General features: G+C 46.8%; 1 protein-coding gene across 1 annotated transcript; it reads right to left on the reverse strand.

Annotated features, from left to right (window-relative positions):
• Nucleotides 1–13,905: 13,905 nt before the first annotated feature.
• On the reverse strand, nt 13,906–14,839 carry CCDC89 (coiled-coil domain containing 89). Its single transcript, XM_030195225.1, has one exon. The coding sequence runs from the start codon at nt 14,815–14,817 to the stop codon at nt 13,906–13,908; it is 912 nt and encodes a 303-aa protein (XP_030051085.1). The 5' UTR covers nt 14,818–14,839.
• Nucleotides 14,840–23,030: the final 8,191 nt, after the last annotated feature.

A 23,030-nucleotide genomic window follows, 5' to 3' on the forward strand; every position in this document is an offset into this window, starting at 1 on the left:
TCCCCCTCCTGGGAGTTCAGCTGACCCTGCACTGGCTTCTGGGAAGTGTAGTTTTTCTCCTGCATTACAGCTTTCCCTGGCAGTTTGATCCCTAGATGGCGCCCTGTTCTCCTAGCTGGGCTGAATGAACGGGGATGATGCCGGCTGAAAGACCCACTATCCCCTTTCCCTCGCACCAGCCCTCCAGAGTGCTCACACACCCCCCTGCTCAAACGATTGCCAGTCTGCTCCTGGCCTGCACTGGCAATCCGCGAAAGAACATCTGCGTTTGTCAGAAATTTGCCTGATCTATGCTCCACCTTGAATTGATAGGGCTGTAAAGCCAGATACCACCTTGTGAGACGACCATTACTATTTTTCATCTGGCCCAACCACCTCAAAGGCGCATGATCCGTAACCAGAGTAAATTTCCGACCATCTAAATAGTAATGGCACATCTGCACTGCCCATTTTATTGCTAAACATTCTCTCTCTATGGTTGAGTACCTGACCTCATGGGGGAGCAGTTTCCGGCTCAGGTACATCAGGGGATGTTCCTGCCCCTCGTGTACCTGAGACAACACGGCCCCCAAACCTACCCCCGAGGCATCAGCTTGCAGTACAAAGGGCTTATCAAAATCCATGGCTCTCAGCAGGGGTTCCTGACACAGGGCCACTCTCAACTCATTGAACACCCGCAGCCCTTCCTCCTCCCATCGTAGACTGTTGGGGGACCCCTTCTGAAGTTTATTAGTGAGGGGTGTAGCAATGGAGGCAAAGTGGGGTATGAACCTCCTATAGTACCCCACTAGGCCCAAAAAGCTTCTTAACTGCTTCTTATTTTTGGGGTATGGAAAGTCCTGGATACTCGCTACCTTATCCCAGAGAGGAGTTATTTGACCATTCCCCACCCAGTATCCCAAATATTTAACCTTCTCCTGCCCAAAACAACACTTTTGCGGGTTCAAAGTCAAACCTGCTTGACGGAAAGCCTCTAATACCGCCCTCACCCTTATAATATGCGAGGGCCAATCCTCACTCTGAATGATAACATCGTCCAGGTAAGCCGCCGCATATTGCTGATGCGGTCTTAACACCTGATCTAACAACCGCTGGCAGGAACCTGCCGCTGAATTAAGACCAAACGGCATGCGTTTAAATTGATAGAGCCCCATGGGTGTAGAGAAAGCTGTCTTAGGCTTGGCCTCCTGAGTCAGAGGGATCTGCCAATACCCTTTTGTCAAGTCCAGGGTGGACAGATATCGTGCAGTACCCAAGCGATCCAAAAGCTCATCAATACGTGGCATCGGATAGGCGTCGGAATCTGATAGCGCATTAACTTGCCTAAAGTCGATGCAAAACCGCCACGTACCATCGGACTTGGGCACTAACACCACAGGACTCGACCATGGACTGACAGATTCCTCAATGACCCCAAAATCCAGCATCTCCTGTACCTGTCGGACCACCTCTTGTTTCTTTGGGGGTGAGAGACGGTAAGGTCTCTGTCTGACCACCCGGCCCGGCTCCGAGATGATATCATGCATGATAAGGTGAGTTTCCCCTGGGCAAGGAGTCAGGACATCCCGAAACTCCTCCACAAGTGCCTGAACCTCTTTCTGCTGACTCCCTGGCAATGTAGTTGCAATCTGCGGTTCTCCTGCCTTAAATATCTCCGTGATCTGTGGACCTAATTCTTCCTCAGCTTCCCCCCTAGCCTGACCAAATAGTCCCCTTCGCTCTTGCCAAGGTTTAAGCACATTTATATGATAGGTCTGCTCCCGGCCCTGCTCATTCCTTACTAAGTAGGTGACTGGACCTAACTTCTTTTCTATGACCGCAGGACCCCTCCAGCGTCCCACGAACTTATGAGGTGAGTCTGAAACCATGATCAAGACTTTGTCCCCCACCTCCAATGCCCTCTCCACCCCTTTCCGGTCATAATAGGCTTTCTGGTAATCCTGACTCCTCTCCCAGTGTTGCTGAGCCCCGCGGCTCAATTTATGCAACCGTTCCTTCAGCTTCACTAGATAGTTCACTACATCCCGATCCTCCTCTTCCGGAGGAACCCACTGCTCCCTTAACACATCCAACACTCCCCGGGGTGATCTCCCATACATCAATTCAAATGGTGATACGCCCAGAGAGGCCTGAACATTCTCCCTACACACATACAAAACAAATGGTAACAATAGATCCCATTCCTCATGGGAGGAACCTAACCCTTTCCTCAACAACATTTTCAAGGTTTTATTGAATCTCTCCACCAGGCCATTAGTCTGAGGATGGTAAGCTGCGGTCCGAATATGCTGTACCCCGAAAGCCTCCCACACCTGGGCCAGGGTTCGTGACATGAAATTGGTCCCCCGGTCGGTAATCATTTCCCTAGGAAACCCCACCTCACAAAAGATCCGAATTAGCTGGGCCGCAATAACTTTCGCTGAGGTGGTACGAAGCGGCACGGCCCAGGGATACCTTGTGGCCATATCCATGATCACTAGAATATAGGAATACCCCCTTCGGGACTTATCAATGGGCCCGATCATATCCATTGCCATACGGGTAATAGGAGTCCCTATACGGGGAAGGGGTCGTAGGGGCACTCTGTTCGGTATTTGCTCTGATACCCTCTGACACTGACTACAGGAGCTGCAAAATTGTTCCACCTCTTTATACACCCCGGGCCAGTAAAATCTGTTTAATACCTGCCGGAGAGTATTCTGAGCCCCCTTGTGACCCCCTAAGATATGATCATGAGATACCCGTAACACCAGGTCCCTAAACCCCCTCGGTACTACTAACTGTTTCTGAGGTTCCTTCCCCCCTGCTAAACAGGACAGCCGATATAGCAACCCCTTGTCACTAACAAACCGAGGGAAGCTGGTTTCTCCCTCTTTATCTACCCGCTCCCACGCATATTGCAATGTCTGGTCATCTTTTTGCTCTTTGGAAAAATCAGGGAATCTCTCTAACACCTGTTCCGTATCCCCTGGGAACCTCCCCTGATGAAGGAGCTCTTGACAATGCTGCCGCCTTTGCTCCTGACCTCGTTTCTTTTGCTGAGAGCCTTTCCTTGTCTTCCCCGGCCGCCCCATAACCTCTCCCTGGAATGCAAATACTTGTGCCAGGGACAGTTCCTGCTCCTTCTCCTGCCTCTCCTGGGCCCGGGTAGATACCAAGGCTTGCTTACCCCCAAGGCAGTATGTGAATGGAGCCCAATCCCGTCCTAAAATGAGATCCTGAGGAAGCCTAGGAAGTACAGCCACCCACACCCACTGAAGGCCCTCCTGGTCCTGTATGTCTACTAGCCGGACCGGATACCTTGAGGAAGCCCCGTGTATGCACTGAATAGCCACGGACCGGTCTCTCTTCCTACCCTGCTGACCCCCTTTCCGGGCAATCTGCCCCCACAACTTCTGGGAGCACATTGTCTGGTCCGCTCCTGAGTCCAAAAGTCCTTCCACCGGGACCCCTCCTATCTTAACCCAATGCGTAAACTGGGGTTCCTTAGAGGGGGTTACCTGAGATATGAGCCCCAACTTGGCCCTACAGTCCCTCCTCAGATGTCCCGACTTCCCACATCGGTAGCACACTCTATCATCCTCCTTAGGACCTTCCTCCCTCCACCCAGATCCTTTGAACATTTTACCCCGACCACCCCGCCAGACACCCTCTCCCCCCTCGGAGTATTGTGACTCCAGAAAGTATTCAAAGCCTTTGATAGCTTCTTCCAGAGTCTCACATCCCTTCCTGATCAAATTAACCCTGATACTCTCCGGTAGAGCCTCTAAAAACTGCTCCAGCACCAGATCCTGCATTAACTGAGTCACTGCCCTCTTATCAGGCTCTAACCATTTGATAGCTAAGTCCATCAGCTTCTGGGCCAAGGCCTTCGGAGTCTCCCCCTCCCTCCACCTCCAACTCCGGAAGCGCCTGCGATAAGTTTGTCTGCTTACCCCATACCGGTCCAAAATAGCCGTTTTCAGCTTTTGATAATCCACCACGTCCCCTGGCAACAGGCTCCGAAAAGCTGCCAGGGCTTCCCTGGACAGGGCGGGAGCCAGTCTGATGGTCCATTGTTCTTGAGGCCAGGCAGCCGCCAATGCTACCCGCTCAAAAGTCCCCAGATAATCCTCAATGTCGTCCTGCTCTGTTAATTTGCCCCAAGGCAGCCAATTAACCCGTCCAGGCTCCAGGCTTCCAGGCACAGCTCCAGTGGCTGTAGCCTCCAATGAGGTGCTCTCTTTCCTCGGTAGGGGTACTGCCCGTAACAATTCCTGCACCACCTCCAGCACCGGTTGTATCTGTGCTCGAGAAGCAGCCAAGGAATCCTCTAGAAGTCTCTGAGCCATTTCCTGCTGCTTTTGGAATTGATGGGCCATAAAAGACAGCAGCTCCTTCGACTCCATGTCGCCTTAGCCACCGGTACCTGAGAGAAAGGGAACAAAGAACACTCTCCAAGTGCGGTATTACACAGCTCCGGCCCTCTATATCCCCCTCCTCCTGGTTACCCGAGTCCCGTATATGCTTACCGGAACTCGGAGCAATGCACGCTTCTTTCGCCGGCGGGTTGTTCAGACAATCCCACCACTGCCACCATTCTGTAACCAGGTCACCCTTCCAGGTGAGAGCCGGGGTCGACCCTACTTAGCTTGGCTAGCTTTTCCCCGGTACGAGCTGCAACCCCCGCCTTGCTGCACTGCTTGGCCTAGTTTACTTGCTGCCCAGCTGACCTGCGCCCAGGATCAGCTCACGACTGGGACACACAAAACTCCAGCAGTCTTATAGTTCTTGAAAACCACAAGTCTTTATTCTCTCAGCATCTTTTAGTACAGCTTTAATCTTCAAGCAGTTTCTTCATCAAGAATGCAAGAGTCAGTTCAGTTTTTCCACATTCAGCTTATTAACACAGTCCAATCCTAACTCAGAATATCACATAAGTACATAAGTACATAAGTAGTGCCATACTGGGAAAGACCAAAGGTCCATCTAGCCCAGCATCCTGTCACCGACAGTGGCCAATCCAGGTCAAGGGCACCTGGCACGCTCCCCAAACGTAAAAACATTCCAGACAAGTTATACCTAAAAATGCGGAATTTTTCCAAGTCCATTTAATAGCGGTCTATGGACTTGTCCTTTAGGAATCTATCTAACCCCTTTTTAAACTCCGTCAAGCTAACCGCCTGTACCACGTTCTCCGGCAACGAATTCCAGAGTCTAATTACACGTTGGGTGAAGAAAAATTTTCTCCGATTCGTTTTAAATTTACCACACTGTAGCTTCAACTCTAGTCCTAGTATTTTTGGATAGCGTGAACAGTCGCTTCACATCCACCCGATCCATTCCACTCATTATTTTATACACTTCTATCATATCTCCCCTCAGCCGTCTCTTCTCCAAGCTGAAAAGCCCTAGCCTTCTCAGCCTCTCTTCATAGGAAAGTCGTCCCATCCCCACTATCATTTTCGTCGCCCTTCGCTGTACCTTTTCCAATTCTACTATATCTTTTTTGAGATACGGAGACCAGTACTGAACACAATACTCCAGGTGCGGTCGCACCATGGAGCGATACAACGGCATTATAACATCCGCACACCTGGACTCCATACCCTTCCTAATAACACCCAACATTCTATTCGCTTTCCTAGCCGCAGCAGCACACTGAGCAGAAGGTTTCAGCGTATCATCGACGACGACACCCAGATCCCTTTCTTGATCCGTAACTCCTAACGCGGAACCTTGCAAGACGTAGCTATAATTCGGGTTCCTCTTACCCACATACATCACTTTGCACTTGTCAACATTGAACTTCATCTGCCACTTGCATGCCCATTCTCCCAGTCTCGCAAGGTCCTCCTGTAATCGTTCACATTCCTCCTGCGACTTGACGACCCTGAATAATTTTGTGTCATCGGCGAATTTAATTACCTCACTAGTTATTCCCATCTCTAGGTCATTTATAAATACATTAAAAAGCAACGGACCCAGCACAGACCCCTGCGGGACCCCACTAACTACCCTCCTCCACTGAGAATACTGGCCACGCAATCCTACTCTCTGCTTCCTATCTTTCAACCAGTTCTTAATCCATAATAATACCCTACCTCCGATTCCATGACTCTGCAATTTCTTCAGGAGTCTTTCGTGCGGCACTTTGTCAAACGCCTTCTGAAAATCCAGATATACAATATCAACCGGCTCCCCATTGTCCACATGTTTGCTTACCCCCTCAAAAAAATGCATTAGATTGGTGAGGCAAGACTTCCCTTCACTAAATCCGTGCTGACTTTGTCTCATCAGTCCATGTTTTTGTATATGCTCTGCAATTTTATTCTTAATAATAGCCTCCACCACCTTGCCCGGCACCGACGTCAGACTCACCGGTCTATAATTTCCCGGATCTCCTCTGGAACCCTTCTTAAAAATCGGAGTAACATTGGCTACCCTCCAGTCTTCCGGTACTACACTCGATTTTAGGGACAGATTGCATATTTCTAACAGTAGCTCCGCAAGTTCATTTTTTAGTTCTATTAATACTCTGGGATGAATACCATCAGGTCCCGGTGATTTACTACTCTTCAGCTTGCTGAACTGACCCATTACATCCTCCAAGGTTACAGAGAATTTGTTTAGTTTCTCCGACTCCCCCGCTTCAAATATTCTTTCTGGCACCGGTGTCCCCCCCAAATCCTCCTCGGTGAAGACCGAAGCAAAGAATTCATTTAATTTCTCCGCTACGGCTTTCTCCTCCTTGATCGCCCCTTTAACACCATTTTCGTCCAGCGGCCCAACCGACTCTTTGGCCGGTTTCCTGCTTTTAATGTATCTAAAAAAATTTTTACTATGTATTTTTGCTTCCAACGCTAATTTCTTCTCAAAGTCCTTTTTTGCCCTCCTTATCTCCGCTTTGCATTTGGCTTGGCATTCCTTATGATCTATCCTGTTACTTTCAGTTGGTTCTCTTCTCCACTTTCTGAAGGATTGTTTTTTGGCTCTACTGATTTCCTTTATCTTACTGTTTAGCCACGCCGGCTGACGTTTAGTCTTTTTTCCCTTTTTTCTAATACGTGGAATATATTTGTCCTGAACCTCCAGGATGGTGTTTTTTAAACAGCATCCACGCCTGATGCAAGTTTTTTACTCTGCGAGCTGCTCCTTTCAGTCTTTTTTTCACCATTTTTCTCATTTTGTCATAATCACCTTTTCTATAGTTAAACGCTAGCGTACTTGATTTCCTAGTTTCACTTCCTTCAATGCCAATATCAAAACCGATCATATTATGATCACTGTTATCAAGCGGCCCTCGTATCGTTACCCCCCTGCACTAGATCATGAGCACCACTAAGGACTAAGTCTAGTATTTTTCCTTCTCTTGTCGGCTCCTGAACTAGCTGTTCCATGAAGCTGTCCTTGATTTCATCAAGAAATCTTATGTCCCTTGCGTGTACAGATGTTACATTAACCCAGTCTATATGCGGGTAATTGAAATCACACCCAGCAAACCTTTGTCTTGCTCCCAATTGTAGCCTCCCCTCATCAGCACTATCTTCTACCCTTAGTTTATGGGTTAGCTTCTTCCACCAGTGGCTTCCCCACTGGATTATTTTATCCTCTCCAAGTATGCACAGCTTGGGCCACACTCCCGCCACCAAAGCCTTTACCTTTCCTGAGGAAGTTTGAGCAAACCCTCCAACCTCCATGCACTCCTCCTTACCTTCTCCTTCTACCTCCTCTTTATTCCACTCCATCTCCTCCTCCCCATCTCCAGGATCAGACCTCATCTCCCAATCAGTCACTCCACCCTCCCCCTCCTGGGAGTTCAGCTGACCCTGCACTGGCTTCTGGGAAGTGTAGTTTTTCTCCTGCATTACAGCTTTCCCTGGCAGTTTGATCCCTAGATGGCGCCCTGTTCTCCTAGCTGGGCTGAATGAACGGGGATGATGCCGGCTGAAAGACCCACTATCCCCTTTCCCTCGCACCAGCCCTCCAGAGTGCTCACACTAGGTATAGTGCAGAAAACAAGCATGAGGGAAAGAAGTGACTTGCTGACAATCATACAAAGTCACATACACAGTCCTCAGTTCAGAGGATTTGAACTTGCCTCCTGGGAGTTTTCCTGAATGGTAGCTGATTGCAGCACCTACTGCACTTTCCTCCTGCCCCAGTGTAAAGGCTGGGACAGGTCCAGTGGCTTACCTACCTCATATGGCACCTGGGGCAGAATGCGCACGCAATCCCCCCCCCCCCCCCCCCCCGGCAGTGCATACCTTCCTTCTCCAAGCAAGGGGGTGAGTGGAGATGTCAACTTCCTGTTCCGGGGCAGGGGACCAGCAGAGCCAACACCCCCTTGCTGCCAGCACCCGGGGCGCACTGCCCCCACCGCCCCGCCCTAGGTACGCTAGAGGACAGGTCTGTAGGAAGAAGTGTGCAGTTCAGAAAGGGACTGTCCTCTACAGAGCTGTACCTCATGCCCCATCTATATAGATCAGAAGTGGGCAACAGAGGGCTAATGAATGTAAGTACTATTTCTAGTGGGCCCACACACAGAAAATTAACAAATGAGCCAACAAACTCAATGTGATGACTGAATGAACATAAATCATCATCAGAATGGTCTGTTACGGTGGTATACTTTTGTCTTTCTAAACACTGTGACACAAGTCTTGTCCAGTTGGGTTCCACTGACAACAAAACTCTGGTTAATGACAGTTGTGTTGGCCTTTTTCCAGGTATACTTGCTGGACACCCACCCTTGATATAGACCAATAACCAAAAAATCTCACTTTTAAACTCTCTATACCAAACTATTTAGAAAAATATTCTAAAGGCCCATCATAAATGAAGCAAAAATGTGCTTCGAAATGATTGCTTCTTCAGTCTAATCGGACTAATTTTTTCTGTAAAGTTTGGCATTAAAAACTCAATGCTTGACCATCAAAAAACATCTCTCTATATAAAAGGCACCACCAACGTTCTAAATGAAGCCTCCAGCCGGAAGTGTGAAGGGGGAGAGATATCCGGTTTCCCAATGAGTGTCTGCCCCGCCCTCGCTCTCTCTGTAACACAAACAGTGAAGGAAAACACAGCAAAGCACGAAATCAAATCGCTCTCTCTGTAACAGTGAAGGACTCAGAGGGGGGAGGGGAGAGAGGGCAGAAACCCTCACTATCTCTGTAACATAAACACAGCACAGCAGGAAACTTAACACTGAAGGACTCGACTCCGAGGGGGGAGGGGACAGAGAGGACAGACAGCACAGGGGAAGGGAGAGAGGGCAGAGGGCAGGGACACACACACACTCCCACATGCACACAGAAGAAAACCTTGCTAGCCCCCGTTTCATTTGCATCAGAAATGGGGCTTTTTTAACTAGTAATGTCCATAAAGAGCATAATCAAGAAATGAACAAACCAAACACTTATCTTAGTTTACTTGATGCAATCTTCAGCGGACCACTCTACAACATACAATGTGCAGATAGTTTTCCACATCTTCACTTCACACTGCCAGGCAAGCTACCCGACACGACCGTATTTCAACTGCGAGCTCTACATCAGGGGCACAAATTTAGAACAGTGCCAGTGCTGGGCAGACTTCTACGCTTTATGCCCTTAAAATGGCAAGAATAAATCCAGAACAGGTATACATATGATGTAACACTTCATACCATATGTAGTGAATTTATATTGTTGGGCAGACTGAATGGACTGTACACAGTGGCGTACCAAGGGGGGGGGGGGCGGTCTGCCCCAGGTGCACGCTGCGCGCCTGTCGGCTCTTCGTTTTCATGCTCCCTTTGCCCCGGAACAGGTTACTTCCTGTTCCGGGGCAGAGGGAGCATGAAAACGAAGAGCCAGCAGGCGCGCGGCACCCCCCCCCCCCAGTGGCGTGCACCCGGGGGGGGGGTTCTTTCGCCGGGGGATCGGGGGTTCTTTCGCGGGGGGGGGCCTCGCGCTGTTCCGAGGGGGAGGGGCGCTGCACCCCGGGGCTGGACGCATCGGCGATCCGCCCCGGGTGTCAGCCCCCCTAGAAACGCCACTGACTGTACAGGTCTTTATCTGCCGCAATCTACTATGTTATGTTACTCTAAATGCCAAACAGAAGAAGATGCATGAAGGTCTAGTTTTACTTCATACTCCATAACATGGCTACAAATGTTTCAGACTCATGTTACATCATGTAAACTAAGGGCTCCTTTTACTAAGCTGTGGTAAAAATAGGCTTTAGCGTACTCACACAGGTCTGTCCTGCATGCTAAGGCCATTTTTACCATAGTCGTAAAAACTCTGATTTTCTTTCTTTTCTTTTTTTTGCATTAATGGCCATTCACTAGTGTTACCATTAGTGCAGGTGGCCATTTAAAAAAATTACTGTGGAAGAATTTACCACCACCAAGCTCCTGCGTTATTCATGTGCTAACCAGTTAGTGTGCGGTAATGGAGATGCACTAACTGGTTAGCATAGGAACGCCCACTCTCCACCCCTGACACAACCCTGCAAAATAATAATAAGTAAAACTTTTTAACATGTGGATAGCGTGTGCAGATTTCAGTAGGGGAAAAGGGGCAAACCACATCAGTTAGAAAGAATTTAAACCTGGGGCTGCAGGTGCATCCTGGAGGAGAGTTTACACCAAAACAGGGTGTACAGGTAGGAGGGTGGGTGGATGGGGAACCACACCCCTCAGGTGAGATCCTGTGGGACCAAGCTAAAGCCTCACACAGTGGCACTAACCAGTCCTACTGGGGGCTGCAGTGTCAAAACTCTGCGCTTGATCAGGAGCATTCCTTAGGCTCTACCATGCTGTGCAGCTGCAGTCAGGAAAGTGGGGAGCTGGGCCAGGGATAGGAGCACCACCAGCACAACTTACCACCTTCTAAAGGTACAGAAAATACTGGAATCTTCCAGGGGGCACCACAGCATATTATCAGTGATGTCAGTGGTAAAGCTCAGTTTTTACCTCCACCTCTTGGTAAGAAAGGATAACACCCATTTGTGTAGAATAGTGGCACTGACACTAAGAAATGGTTCTTGACAGTTCCTCACTTTTTTGGCTGGATTGCTTGTCCAATCTTTATACACAGCAGTGAAGTAAAGAAGAGATAATAAACAACTATTCCACCCCTTCCAGTAAAGTGGCTATTTTCTGGTTACAAAGCGAAACACAAGAATCAATACTGATTACAAGCACTAATACATAGCTTTTATGTATCAAATCAATGCTGGTTCATAAATAAATAACAGAATGTGGTCCATTGTTTCTGTTAAATGCAGACCCTTGGCACATAAAAACAACTGTTAACAAGTCAACTGTGTAGCTGATACTATATTACTTTCTTTAACTCTTTGTCCAATTAGTTTTTTATGCATTGTAAAAGGGTATCAAACAAGGCAAGCAAAATTTTAAATGCAAGTGGTATGCATTTCAAGCTCACTAGATCAAATTAAATGACAACTGTATTATAAGTTTGGGTATAGTTTTGATCCAGTCAATCGCCTCTTATTGTAAGAAATGTTATTGTCTCTTCCTGAATAAGTTCCCTGTGGAAACACTATTAACAAGAGGCCCGGCTCGATACTTTGAAAGCATGCACATGTTTCTGTAGGGACTGTCTGAATCAGTTAAAACTGAGGGGCTGATATGGAAAACTTGCATTAGGATTTAGCACATGGCTTCCTAACACAAGAATAACACCAAAATTTTGCTTCCCATTGCAGTAAACAAATAATATGCAAATTGACCCGGCACAAAAAACATGCACTACAGGTCTGTTCTAGCAGTTGCTATATCTTGCATACAAATTGGCACTTGGAGTGGCATGTGCACATATCTGCACATGTGCTGGAATGCTATTCTGTGCACATAGTTTTTGCAGTACCACTATTAATGTGCAGAATGTAATCCCAGAAGATGTGCAGATGTACATGCTGCAACTCAAATGCTGATACAACTTTCCATGTCTTCCCACTGTCCAGCAATATGCTCTTTGTACTTGCACACCTCCCACATGCTCTAAATTAGGGGTACTCAAACCTGTCCTGGGGGTCCACAGGCCAGTCGGGTTTTCAGGATATCCCTAATGAACATACATAAGAGAGATCCACTGCCTGTCACCTCCATTATATGCAAATATATCTCACGCATATTCATTAGGCATGTAAATCTCTTCATGCATATTCATTAAAGATATCCTGAAAACTTGAGTGGCCTGTGGACCCCTTTATGTACCCCTGCTCTAAAAAGTTGCAGATCCTTATACTCATAGTAGAGGGAAGAAACAGGCATGAAATCTTCATGATCACTAACACAAAATTCCAAGCTAATGCTTCCTCAAAACTGGCGTTAAAGGTTCTGGCGTTGTGTGTGCAGTGTTTTGGTCTTCTGCATATTTCTGTGCATCTTGCTGAATAACCTCATTACCATGGATTTAAATGTACTGGTGTATGCACTAGGCTTTGTGGATGGTTAGCTTGCGCTTTTTACATATTTGCGTACAAAATTGTTTGTTAAAGCCTAGCAAGCTGGTGTGAAAAGCCTTGCACACATGCATTGGTACTGGATTGGTAATCGTCACTGTGTACAAAAGTAACAAATGATAGCAATAAATGGTAAGGAAAGGTCTCAGCTGGGTTTGAACCAGTAAGCTGCTGAGTGAGAAGTAGTTCAACCAGCATCAGAGATGCCAAGTTATTCAGTTCCAGGCTGGGGAATTTGAGACAGTCCTGGATTTCTGATCACCCTGTCCTGGTGCATTAAGGAACTTGCAACACTGATTTCATAATGAGCAAATGCTTTATGATGAAGTTCAAAGCCAGGGCTGGTGAAAAAGTCTCCAGTCTGGAACTGGGTAACCTGGCATATCTGCAGTACATAGCTGTAGGTGAATTATCTTTCTTAGCAATTGTGATGCTCATGGGGGGGGGGGGGGGGGATGTCATTTCACATTGTCCTTTAAAGGTCCATTTAGAAGTATTAGCTCATTTGATTAATTTCTGGATACCTGTTAGAAAAAGACAGGCTTCAATGCTTCTCTTAACATGTCTATATTTAGGTTATTATTAAAGGGTGACCAACTTTTTTCAGAAATAGTTATCTGGGCTGGATGTTGTTTTTGCATATTATTTCTTACATCCCATAAATATAGTGTTACCATATGTCTGGTTTTACCCAGACATGTCCTCTTTTTGAGGACAGTGCGAGGCATCTGGTTGGATTTTGCCAGACTGTCCGTTTGTCCTGGTTTACAGACGACTGAGCAGGCTGGCAGCGGATGGGCTGGCGGGCCTCGGGTGTCCTATCCTCCCCTACCTTATTATCGTGCCCTGGTGGTCAGTGGCTTCTTCGGGGCAGGAAATGGTGGCTTCAAAATGGCTGCCAAGAGTTCAAGTGGAACTCTTGGCAGCCATTTTGAAGCAGCACTGGGAGCAAGACAGATATGCAGCCAAGAGGTGGCTCTCTCCTGCCCTGAAGAGACCACCAGGGCACTACAATAAGATTCAGGAGGGAGGGAGCGGTAGTGAATAGTCCTGGGACCATGTGAACGAAGGGAGGCTGGAAAATTGGGGAGGGGGTATACATGATGGGGGGCGGGGGGGAGAGAGAGGGAATTTGGCTTTCTTGAGGGGTCAAAGTGGCAGGGAATGTGACGGGGGGCGGGGCATGGTGATATTTTGTGTACTCATTTTTTTCTTACGGCAAATATGGTAACCCTACATAAATCGCCCAACTAATGCAGTTCAAGGAAGATTTCCCAGGAACAGTTCCGCCCCTTTGCTAAGTACAAAAACCCAGGAGTCATTGATGAGCCGCGGCCGCGGCGCTTGTGGATTTCGGCACCAAAACCACCACAGGCTTCAGCTACTAACAACTGTGATTGGTGCTTACTGGAGAGAGGGCGGGGCAGAAGATGCACCTCACAAAGGTTTTCAGCCAATCACGTGGCGCAGCTTGGCGTTGAGCGCGCGCTCCTTGGCCAGCAGATCCGCGCTGTGCTGTTTGTAAGCGCTGAACTCGCGTTGCAGGCGGACCTGGGCGTGCTCGGCCTCATGTTGGCGGTGCTCGGCTTCACGCAAGCGTTGCTGCAGAGCGAGGATTAGTGGTCCGTCCTCTTTGCCCTGTATCTCTGCACGGCGTCGCTCCTCGGCTGCCGTCCGCATCTCGTCCTGCAGCCGCGCCACCTGCTGCTGCTTGTCCTGGATCAGCCGGCCCCGAGACATAGAGAGTTGCAACAGCTCGTCTTTCTCCTGGCTCATCCGTTGCAGCTGGTTGCGAAGATCCCCTGTCTCCTCCCGCCGCCGCTCCTCTGCCCTGGTCCTCTGCTCCTCGGCTTCCATCGACAGCCGGCGCAGTTCCTCCTCTAGCTTCCCGATGCGTTCCTCCCGCTCCCGCAGGGCCACATCTTGGGCCTCGCTCACCTCCTTCACCTGCCCGAGGAGCTTGTCGCGCTCCTGCAGGGCTCGGGCCCATTCCTTCTTCTCCTCCTGCAGCTGGTTGAATTGCTCTTCACGCTCGCGCGAAGCGTCGCCGTCCAGCTCCCGCCGCAGTCGGCCGCATTCTTGCCACAATTCGGCACTCTGTCGCTTGTACTCGTCCTTGAAGCGGATCATCATCTGGTGGTTGGCAGCCAGGTCTTCGAAGCGGTCCTCCAGTTGGCGGGCCCGGTGCTCTTCGGCTTCTCGCGCCGCCTCGGCCGCCTGCCTCATCGCCTCGCGCTCCTCGTTCAGGGCCTCTAGCGCCTGGCATCGCTCCAGGGTCTGGTCAGCCCGCCGCTTCAGTGCGCAGATGAGCTGTGACTGTTCGTCGATGCGGGATCGTAGTACGGCCTGTTCGGCCTGCATCGGAGCCGGTTCCCCGCTTTCACTCGCCATCTTGGGCGTCCGTTCCCCAGCAACCAAGCTGTTTGGTTGCTAAGGCGCCCGTGGTCTCCTAGCAACAACCTATCAGCTGTCGGCATCTTTCGTACTTCCTTCGGCCCATTGGTGGGAATGTTGAGACTTGCTGAAAGTCAGTGAAATGGTTATAAACATCTCTCATTGATGTCCACGTGCTACCCATACACACTTCCATTTTCAAAGTGCTGCATTAAGTGTCCCCGCGCTTTAAGGCACACAAGATGGTTTTGTCCTACACCCCTTCCCAAACCCCACGGTTTGCGTAGGAATAGTTGTGGGGTTTTTATGGATTTTTTTAAAAGGGATTTAAGTTCAAGTACAAAAAATGAGCACAAAATAAAAGCTGAAATGACAGTAGATGCTTGCTCCAGTTGAGTATAATCAGTACAAAATGCACAACAATGGAAGATTCATAGAGAATAATGGAATGAACAATAACATGGACGTTTGCAGCAGTATGGAGCAGAGTCAAAAGGCTGGGAAGCCTTGTACAGTTGAATACAGTGGGGAAGGTCTCTTACCATAGGCAGGGTTGGTGCAACAGTTATGTGCCCTAGACAGGCCTTAAGTCTTGGCCTCTTTGCACTGGTTGCCCATTAAGGAACATCTTTTGTAGTCTGGTACAGTCAATGGTGCTGAGTCATCTAGACTACTGCAATGCACTTTACGCTGGCTGTAAAGAGCAAATCATCAAGAAACTTCAAAGAGCCTAAAACACAGCAGCTAGACTCATATTTGGAAAAACAAAATATGAAAGCACCAAAACCCTAAGAGAAAAGCTGCACTGGCTTCCACTTAAAGAGCATATTGCGTTCAAGGTCTGCATTCTGGTTCATAAAATCATTCACGGAGATGCCATGGCTTACATGTCAGACCTTATTGACTTGCCACCCAGGAATGCTAAAAGATCAGCATGCACATTCCTAAATCTTCACTTTCCCAGCTGTAAAGGACTAAAATACAGACTAACACATGTGTCCAGCTTTTCCTACATGAGCACGCAGCTGTGGAATGCACTGCCACTTGACGTGAAAACAATTTGCAACCTAATCAACTTCCGTAAATCACTGAAGACTTATCTCTTCAACAAGGCATACCACAAGAATCAATAATAGGAACTATAACGCATCACCACTCTCCTGATATTCTGAATGTTCTCTTTCTATACCTGATTGTTTAATTCTATTATGCCATCCATATTCTGTATGTAATACCAATTGTACTTTTTTACTCTGGAATGGCGACTGCCATGACGGAACATTGTAAGCCACATTGAGCCTGCAAATAAATGTGGGATACAAATGCAACAAATAAATAAAATAAAGACAGGATTATTTTTAAAAATTGTGTTTTTTGTCTTTCAAACGTTAATTGGCATGACACCGGATTATATGCAGCCCTTAATAACTATTCCCCTATGCAATATGTCTGGTTCTAGGGACTACCTTAGACTTCATCTTTAGATTGCAAGAGAGTGCATTATAAGTCAGTTCACTCTGCTGACTTTGCCACCACTTAGCACTCTGGTATCTAATCAAGGGTCAGCCTGATTACTTGGTATTTCATGGAAGACGGAAAACTCTCCTCTTTGAGAGGTTTCTAGCCATTGATGGACTATCTTAGATTGCAACTGGCCATCAATGGTCTATATTTGATATTTTGTTTATGACTTTGTAAACCTTGTTTATTTACTGTTAGCCACACTGAAAGTGAGTACATATGTCAAAATAAATACCAAGTCCAAGTATGTGTCTTTACAGAATAGGTCTAGGAGCAATGGTGCTGGGATGGTTATGGTTATGTGCTTAATCATCAAAATCTTGAGGCAAAAGAGGAGCAAGGGGACAAGGCTTAAAGTCATTTATTTGTTTAAGGGGGCTATTTTAAAACTCTCAACCCCTCTGAACTTAAAAGTATGTGCTAATGGTTTGTTAAGTTTCACATGGCCGTGAGAATTAAGAGGTCGACCGAATGGCCCAGATTACAAAATGCTATGGCCATGGTTTTATTTTTTTCCCGAAACTGACCATGTGTTTTCAGTGGAAGCTGAAAATTTGTGCTTTGTCCTATTTGTCTCTTTCCCTCTCTCCCCCTCCTCTCCAAACTGGAGTTGCCTCCTCGTTCCCCGTCTACCTGTAGATGCCCCCTCAGGCCTTCCAGGCCCTAGCAGTCTAGGAGTATAGTCGGCAGGAGTGATCCCCAGTCACTCCTGCCCACGCTAGCTCTGCTTTCAAAATGGCTGCCATGACTTCTTGGGGCAGTTTCTGTGGGACTGCTTCAAGAGCAGCCATTTTTGAGAGTAGAGCTGACATGGGCAAGAGCAACTGGGGATCATCCCTGTCCTGATGACATCACTAGACCACCAAGGATTGTAAGGTAGGTCAGTGGGGGTGAGGGGGCTACTTTTTGCATTCTTTTTTTTTTTTTTTGGTGTAATTTGATTGCAGGTAATGCAGTTATGCTGTTGTATGCAGCTTATATGCTAAATAGAGTGCTCCAAATAAATTCTTTTGATACAAAATGTTATCAGGAATTTAAGTCTGTAAATTTGGAATGATGATAAACTCCTTAGGAATTAGCCTCTCTGTGGAAATATGACATCAGTTGTCACTCCAAATGTGGCACAAAATCAGGCATTGTAAAAGCACTTTGCTTTTTGTTTGTTTTCATGTACCTGAGGTCCATGTGTGCAGAGGCTATTTTCTTTGGAGGTTAAAATAGGGTCTTTGTTATTTAAATTATATATATATATATATCCTATATAATAATTCTCACCTCCAACGTTCTATTCATCTTGCTGGCTGTGAACGTGGCTGCTTTGGAGTTGGTCTGCTAGGCTCCGTAGCTCTCACTGACGTCACCGTAGCCATTATGCTGTCAACTTCAGAACCCGCGAAAAAAAAGCATGCCTCACAGCCTATCCGTGTCCAGCGACCCTCCTCTCTCCCCTGCCCCCCCTGCATGGATGAGCTAATCAGCTATTGCATTGACATTACCACCGTACTGAAGAAAAGCAGAGTGGAAGACTCCAAAGGATGTTCCAAGATAACCAAATGCAGAAGTCAGTGGCTTCTAAAAGATATACAAGTTTATTTTTCAAACTTGGGATACAGGATGCATTGACAATTCTGGCCCTAAACGAGGCGTGTTTTGGCTAAAAAGCTTTCCTCAAAGGTCCTTTTGGCAACGCAAGGAAAAAGAGGAGTAAAACCCTTTGCACAAAATAACAAATTGAATGTGCAGCGGAGGAGGAGCAGTAAAACCGCCGGCAGTGCAAAACAACATTATGGATTCTCAACAAAATGGTCTATGGACACATAGCCACCATTTTGTTGTGAATCTGTAATTGAGATCCAGGTATTATGTGAATCTTAAAATTTTCATACCTTGCATATGATATTTATAAAATCATTTAAAAAATTGCCACTAAGGTGTTGATAAATCTGAATAAATAAATGAAAGGAAGCACCCACTTATAGACTGCCACCAAAGAGTTAACTTGGGAACACTAGTGATTTTGATTTTGGTCATAATGGTTGCAGTTCTTTCTCAAGCTTGTTTGTCTTCATCCATAGCCGTTGCAAAAAGAGTGACTGCCATGAAATCAGCCATAACTGATCCTTTACCTTCCTACCTACTTAATGAGTCATGACCCCCTTTTGTGCTGCGATTACCACTAGTTTTAAATGTACCTTCTGAATGGAAGAAAGCTATTATCCACCCCCTTTTTAAGGATCTCAAAACTGACTATCCAATGCATCAAACTATCACCATCTATCAAACATTCAAAGGTTACTGATATTTGTGGAAGGTGGGGAACAGTGCTTTGCACCCCGAACAAATAGGGTTCTGCTCTCAGTACTTCAATAAGTAGAATTTGACTAAGCAGCTAGACTTTATTAGAGTTAATTTGTACACAGGGAAGAAATCCTTTCTCTAGATTTATCAGTATCTTTTGATTTTATTCTATGCTGTTTCAAAGGCTGCATGCCCTTGGAAGTTGTGGAACTGTATTTGGCTGGTTCCAGAGTTATCTAAAAGCCAGAATCCTTTGTATTCATTGCAATTGTATTTTCTCTATCTAGGGAAGTCTCCCATGTGGTTTTCTCCAGGGCTCAATTAATTTGCCAGCATGTGTCTGGAATGCAGATGCTTGAATATATTGCAAATGCCATCTTGTACAATATGTTTTTAGCTCCATTGGCATTATTGATCCAGTCCGTAGGATTTATGCTTTTTATGTATGCTGATGACATTCAGTTACTGATTGCCCTAGATTCATGTGCCCCTGTTGATTTCTGACATTTAAGTTGGAGAAAATTGCAGAGTGATTGACCAAGAATGAGCTTAAATTAAACCCAGGGAGAACAGAAGCTATATCTTCCTGGGGCAGTACTCTACCTCTTCAGTGTGCCCCCTATATTGCAGGTATGCAGATTCATCTGAAGAATTCAGTTAAGATCTTGGGTGACAAGCGATTTCTACATTTTTTTAATGCTCATGAGCAGATATGTTTTGCTTGATACATCTTAAACAACAAGGCATCATGCCCTTGTGAATCACTTACACTATTGTAACTCACTTTTTCCAAGGACAAGCAGGCCTATCTATTTTCAGAAGTGTGTAACGCAGGCTGCGTTGTCCAGTCCGGATCTTACAACAAGCATAAGAGTTTTGTGGAGCGCGAGATATGTTCCACTGCACATGCACGAGTGCCTTCCCACCTGCCGTGTGAACGTGGTCACCGAGCATGAGATATGTTCCATTGCGCATGCATGAGTGCCTTCCCGCTTGCCTTAGTTGCTTTTTTACTGTGGTGAGGAAAGGATGTACTTTCACCTCCACACACTGTTCGGTCCGAGAGCTTCTTTTGAGCCTTTTGGCGTGTTTTTCTTCGCCTTTTTGGCGGTGATTCCTTTGCAGAACTTTCTTTTCCCTTCCCTTTATTTTCATAGTTTTTTTTGCCAAATTTTAGTTTTCTTATTTTTTCGTCACAAAGACCGGGTTTACTCTCTCTTTTTTTTTCGAGTGCATTCCCCCTTTTCAGGCACCTCACTTCCTTTAATTTAGCTGACAAAATTTTCCTGTCCATGTCCACTAAAGTTTCCAGTGGCTTCAAGCGTTGTAATCGGACATGACCTGACAGACCTCATAGACCTACCAACCAGAAATACTTCAAGATCAACACGAACATATCTAAATCTCCACCATCCAAGCTGCAAAGGCCTCAATTACAAATCAACCGATCCAGCTTCTATATAAGCACACAACTATGGAACACACTACCAAACGCCGTGAAAGCAACATATGACCACCTAAACTTCTGGAAACTACTAAAAACTAACCTGTTCAAAAAGGCATATCCTAATGATCCAACTTAAATGTCTTAACCCTGCAGCACAACTTAACCAAAGCTTGTGCAGGACATAACTCTTCCTCCTTACGATTCCCCAATGTGTCTGTCACACATGAACTGTACTCTGCCATAACATCTCTTTGTATTTGTTCATACCGATATTGGCGATCGCCTCTCCTGTACTATGTAAGCCACATTGAGCCTGCAAATAGGTGGGAAAATGTGGGATACAAATGTAACAAATAAATAAATCATTTCTATAGCGCTACTAGACGTATGCAGCGCTGTACACTTGAACATGAAGAGACAGTCCCTGCTCGACAGAGCTTACAATCTAATTAGGACAGAAAAACAGGACAAATAAGAGATAAGGGAATATTAAAGTGAGGATGATAAAATAAGGATTCTGAACAAGTGAATAAGGGTTAGGAGTTAAAAGCAGCATTAAAAAGATGGGCTTTTAGCTTAGATTTGAAGACGGCCAGAGATGGAGCTTGACATACCGGCTCAGGAAGTCTATTCTGGAACAGAGACCCATTCTTGGTGCCTTCAGTGTTTAGGGCCTGACCATAGTCCTGCAAACTGGGACCGACAGAAGGGACTCCCAATTCTTAACTAGGACTTCCTGGAGTACCTCGTGGAGGGGGACAGTCACAGCCTTCCTGGGAGGAGTTATGTAGTCCATGACCTCGAGTATCTTGGCCTTAGCTCGTCCTCTGCTTCTAAAGGAAATGGATTGGCGTTAGTCATTTCCTTTCCAAAAGATAGAAATGAAAGACTCTGCGGGAGAGATTTTCTCCTCTCAGGTGGAGGAGAGGTTTCAGAGGGTATCCCACAGGACTTGTCTGAGGAAAGTACCTGGGATCTTCCTCTAACTCCCATGAGCACTTATCGATGTCAAACAAAACCTCTCTGTGGGAGGGTTGACACCGAGCCTGCCTTGATGCAGAGGAACCATATCTTCAAGAATGGCGTTGAATCTGGAGAAGCTTCCTTCACCGATGTCGAGGGGGTCCCAGCTTGGGTGGCAGTCGACACTGGGGCCACATGCGGTACTGGAGCCGGAGACTGCACCACAGGCTGAGGACCAAACGAGGCCATAATAGGAGGCAGGGTAGGCTCAAGCACCCCCAGTGCTGATGCACATGATTGTACATCAAGCAGCTCAGGAAACAAGGCCCGGGTGCACTCATCGAGGGCCAATATTGGGAAAAGCTGGTGCTCCAATTGAGGGGTTGCAGGACTGTTAGGGTCAATACTAGAGCTGGCTGTTGGTAGAAGAGTGCATCGGTACCTCCTGTATGGAGGGAGAGCGGTCCTCCTGGCACCGATGCTTCTTGCGTGCCGAATCTCTCAATGCTCTTGAACTCCCGGCACCATGTGTCTAGGGGGATTGATGATGCTTCTTGGCCTTAGCCCGAAACTTGTCACCAAGGCTACTCGGTGCTACAAGGACGACATCGAATCCTCCCATCACCTTGGGGTCGGGTCCGATGATGGATGGTCCCGGGGGCTCTGCACAGCAGTAGGCCTTGAGATAGGTGGAGACACACTTGATGCTTCCAGTGTCTGCAGGTCTAGCAGAAACCATGCTTACCAATGCCGGTGTGATGCTCGACATTGATGCCTCCAACCTCGAAGCCGATGTCAACTCCAAGGAACCGGAGAGTTTCTCATGTTGAGCCTCTGTGGAAAGTTGGGTTCCATTTTCGCAACCAGATACAATCAATGGTACTAAGCCATGTAGACTACTGCAATGGAATTTATGCGGGATGCAAAGAACAAACCTTAAAGAAACTTCAGACCGCTCAAAACACGGCAGCTAGGCTTATCTTCGGAAAAACGCGATTTGAAAGTGCAAAACCCCTTTGCGAAAAACTACACTTGCTCCCAATCAAAGAATGCATTGCTTTCAAAATCTGCACTCTGGTTCACAAAATTATCTACGGTGAAGCTCCGGGATACATGACAGACTTGATTGACCTACCAACTAGAAACACATCCGAATCAACAAGAACGTACCTAAATCTGCACTACCCAAGCTGCAAAGGACTCAAATACAAATCAACTTACGCGTCCAGTTTTTCCTACATAAGCACACAACTGTGGAATGCAGTACCAAAAGCCTTAAACTACGAACGACCACCTAAACGTCCGGAAAACATAACTAACCTGTTTAAAAAGGCATACCCTACAGACCCCGCCATCTTAGAAACATGCCCACCAGAATACAAAATCACCCACTGGACAAGAAATGGAATAAAAAGAGGAGGCGGAATAGCCATTATCTACAAACCCGAATTCACCATCACAATCACAGGTGAATCTACCTCACCACAACTTGAAATTGCATCGACAAGAATAAATCATCCAAACTTAATAGGACACCTTAACACAATCCTATTCTACAGGCCACCAGGAAAATGGCAAAACTCCCAAACAGAACTAATGGATTTCATCTCAAACTCCTGCGTATCCGCCTCAAACATCCTTATACTAGGAGACATCAACCTACACCTAGAAGATGACACCTCACCAAGCACACGAGAATGCAAAGAATTCCTAAAACTCTGGGATCTGCAAGTACCCAACACGCAACCAACACACGAAAAAGGACACACACTAGATATCATAACAAACAAATTCGAACCGGACTCAACCATCATACTCACTGACACAAGATGGATACCCACACTATGGTCAGACCACCATAAAGCAAACGTCTCTCTCTGCTGGCGAAAAACACTCATAAACACAATCAATAAACAGAAGCGAACAACCTACACAACGAGAGGAAAAATAG

Source organism: Microcaecilia unicolor, chromosome 3 (assembly GCF_901765095.1).
Source record: "Microcaecilia unicolor chromosome 3, aMicUni1.1, whole genome shotgun sequence".
Classification (NCBI taxonomy): domain Eukaryota; kingdom Metazoa; phylum Chordata; class Amphibia; order Gymnophiona; family Siphonopidae; genus Microcaecilia; species Microcaecilia unicolor.

Excerpts from the sequence above, each read along its gene's own strand:
- CCDC89 (XM_030195225.1), bottom strand. The coding sequence starts at position 14,817 with ATGCAGGCCGAACAGGCCGTACTACGATCCCGCATCGACGAACAGTCA.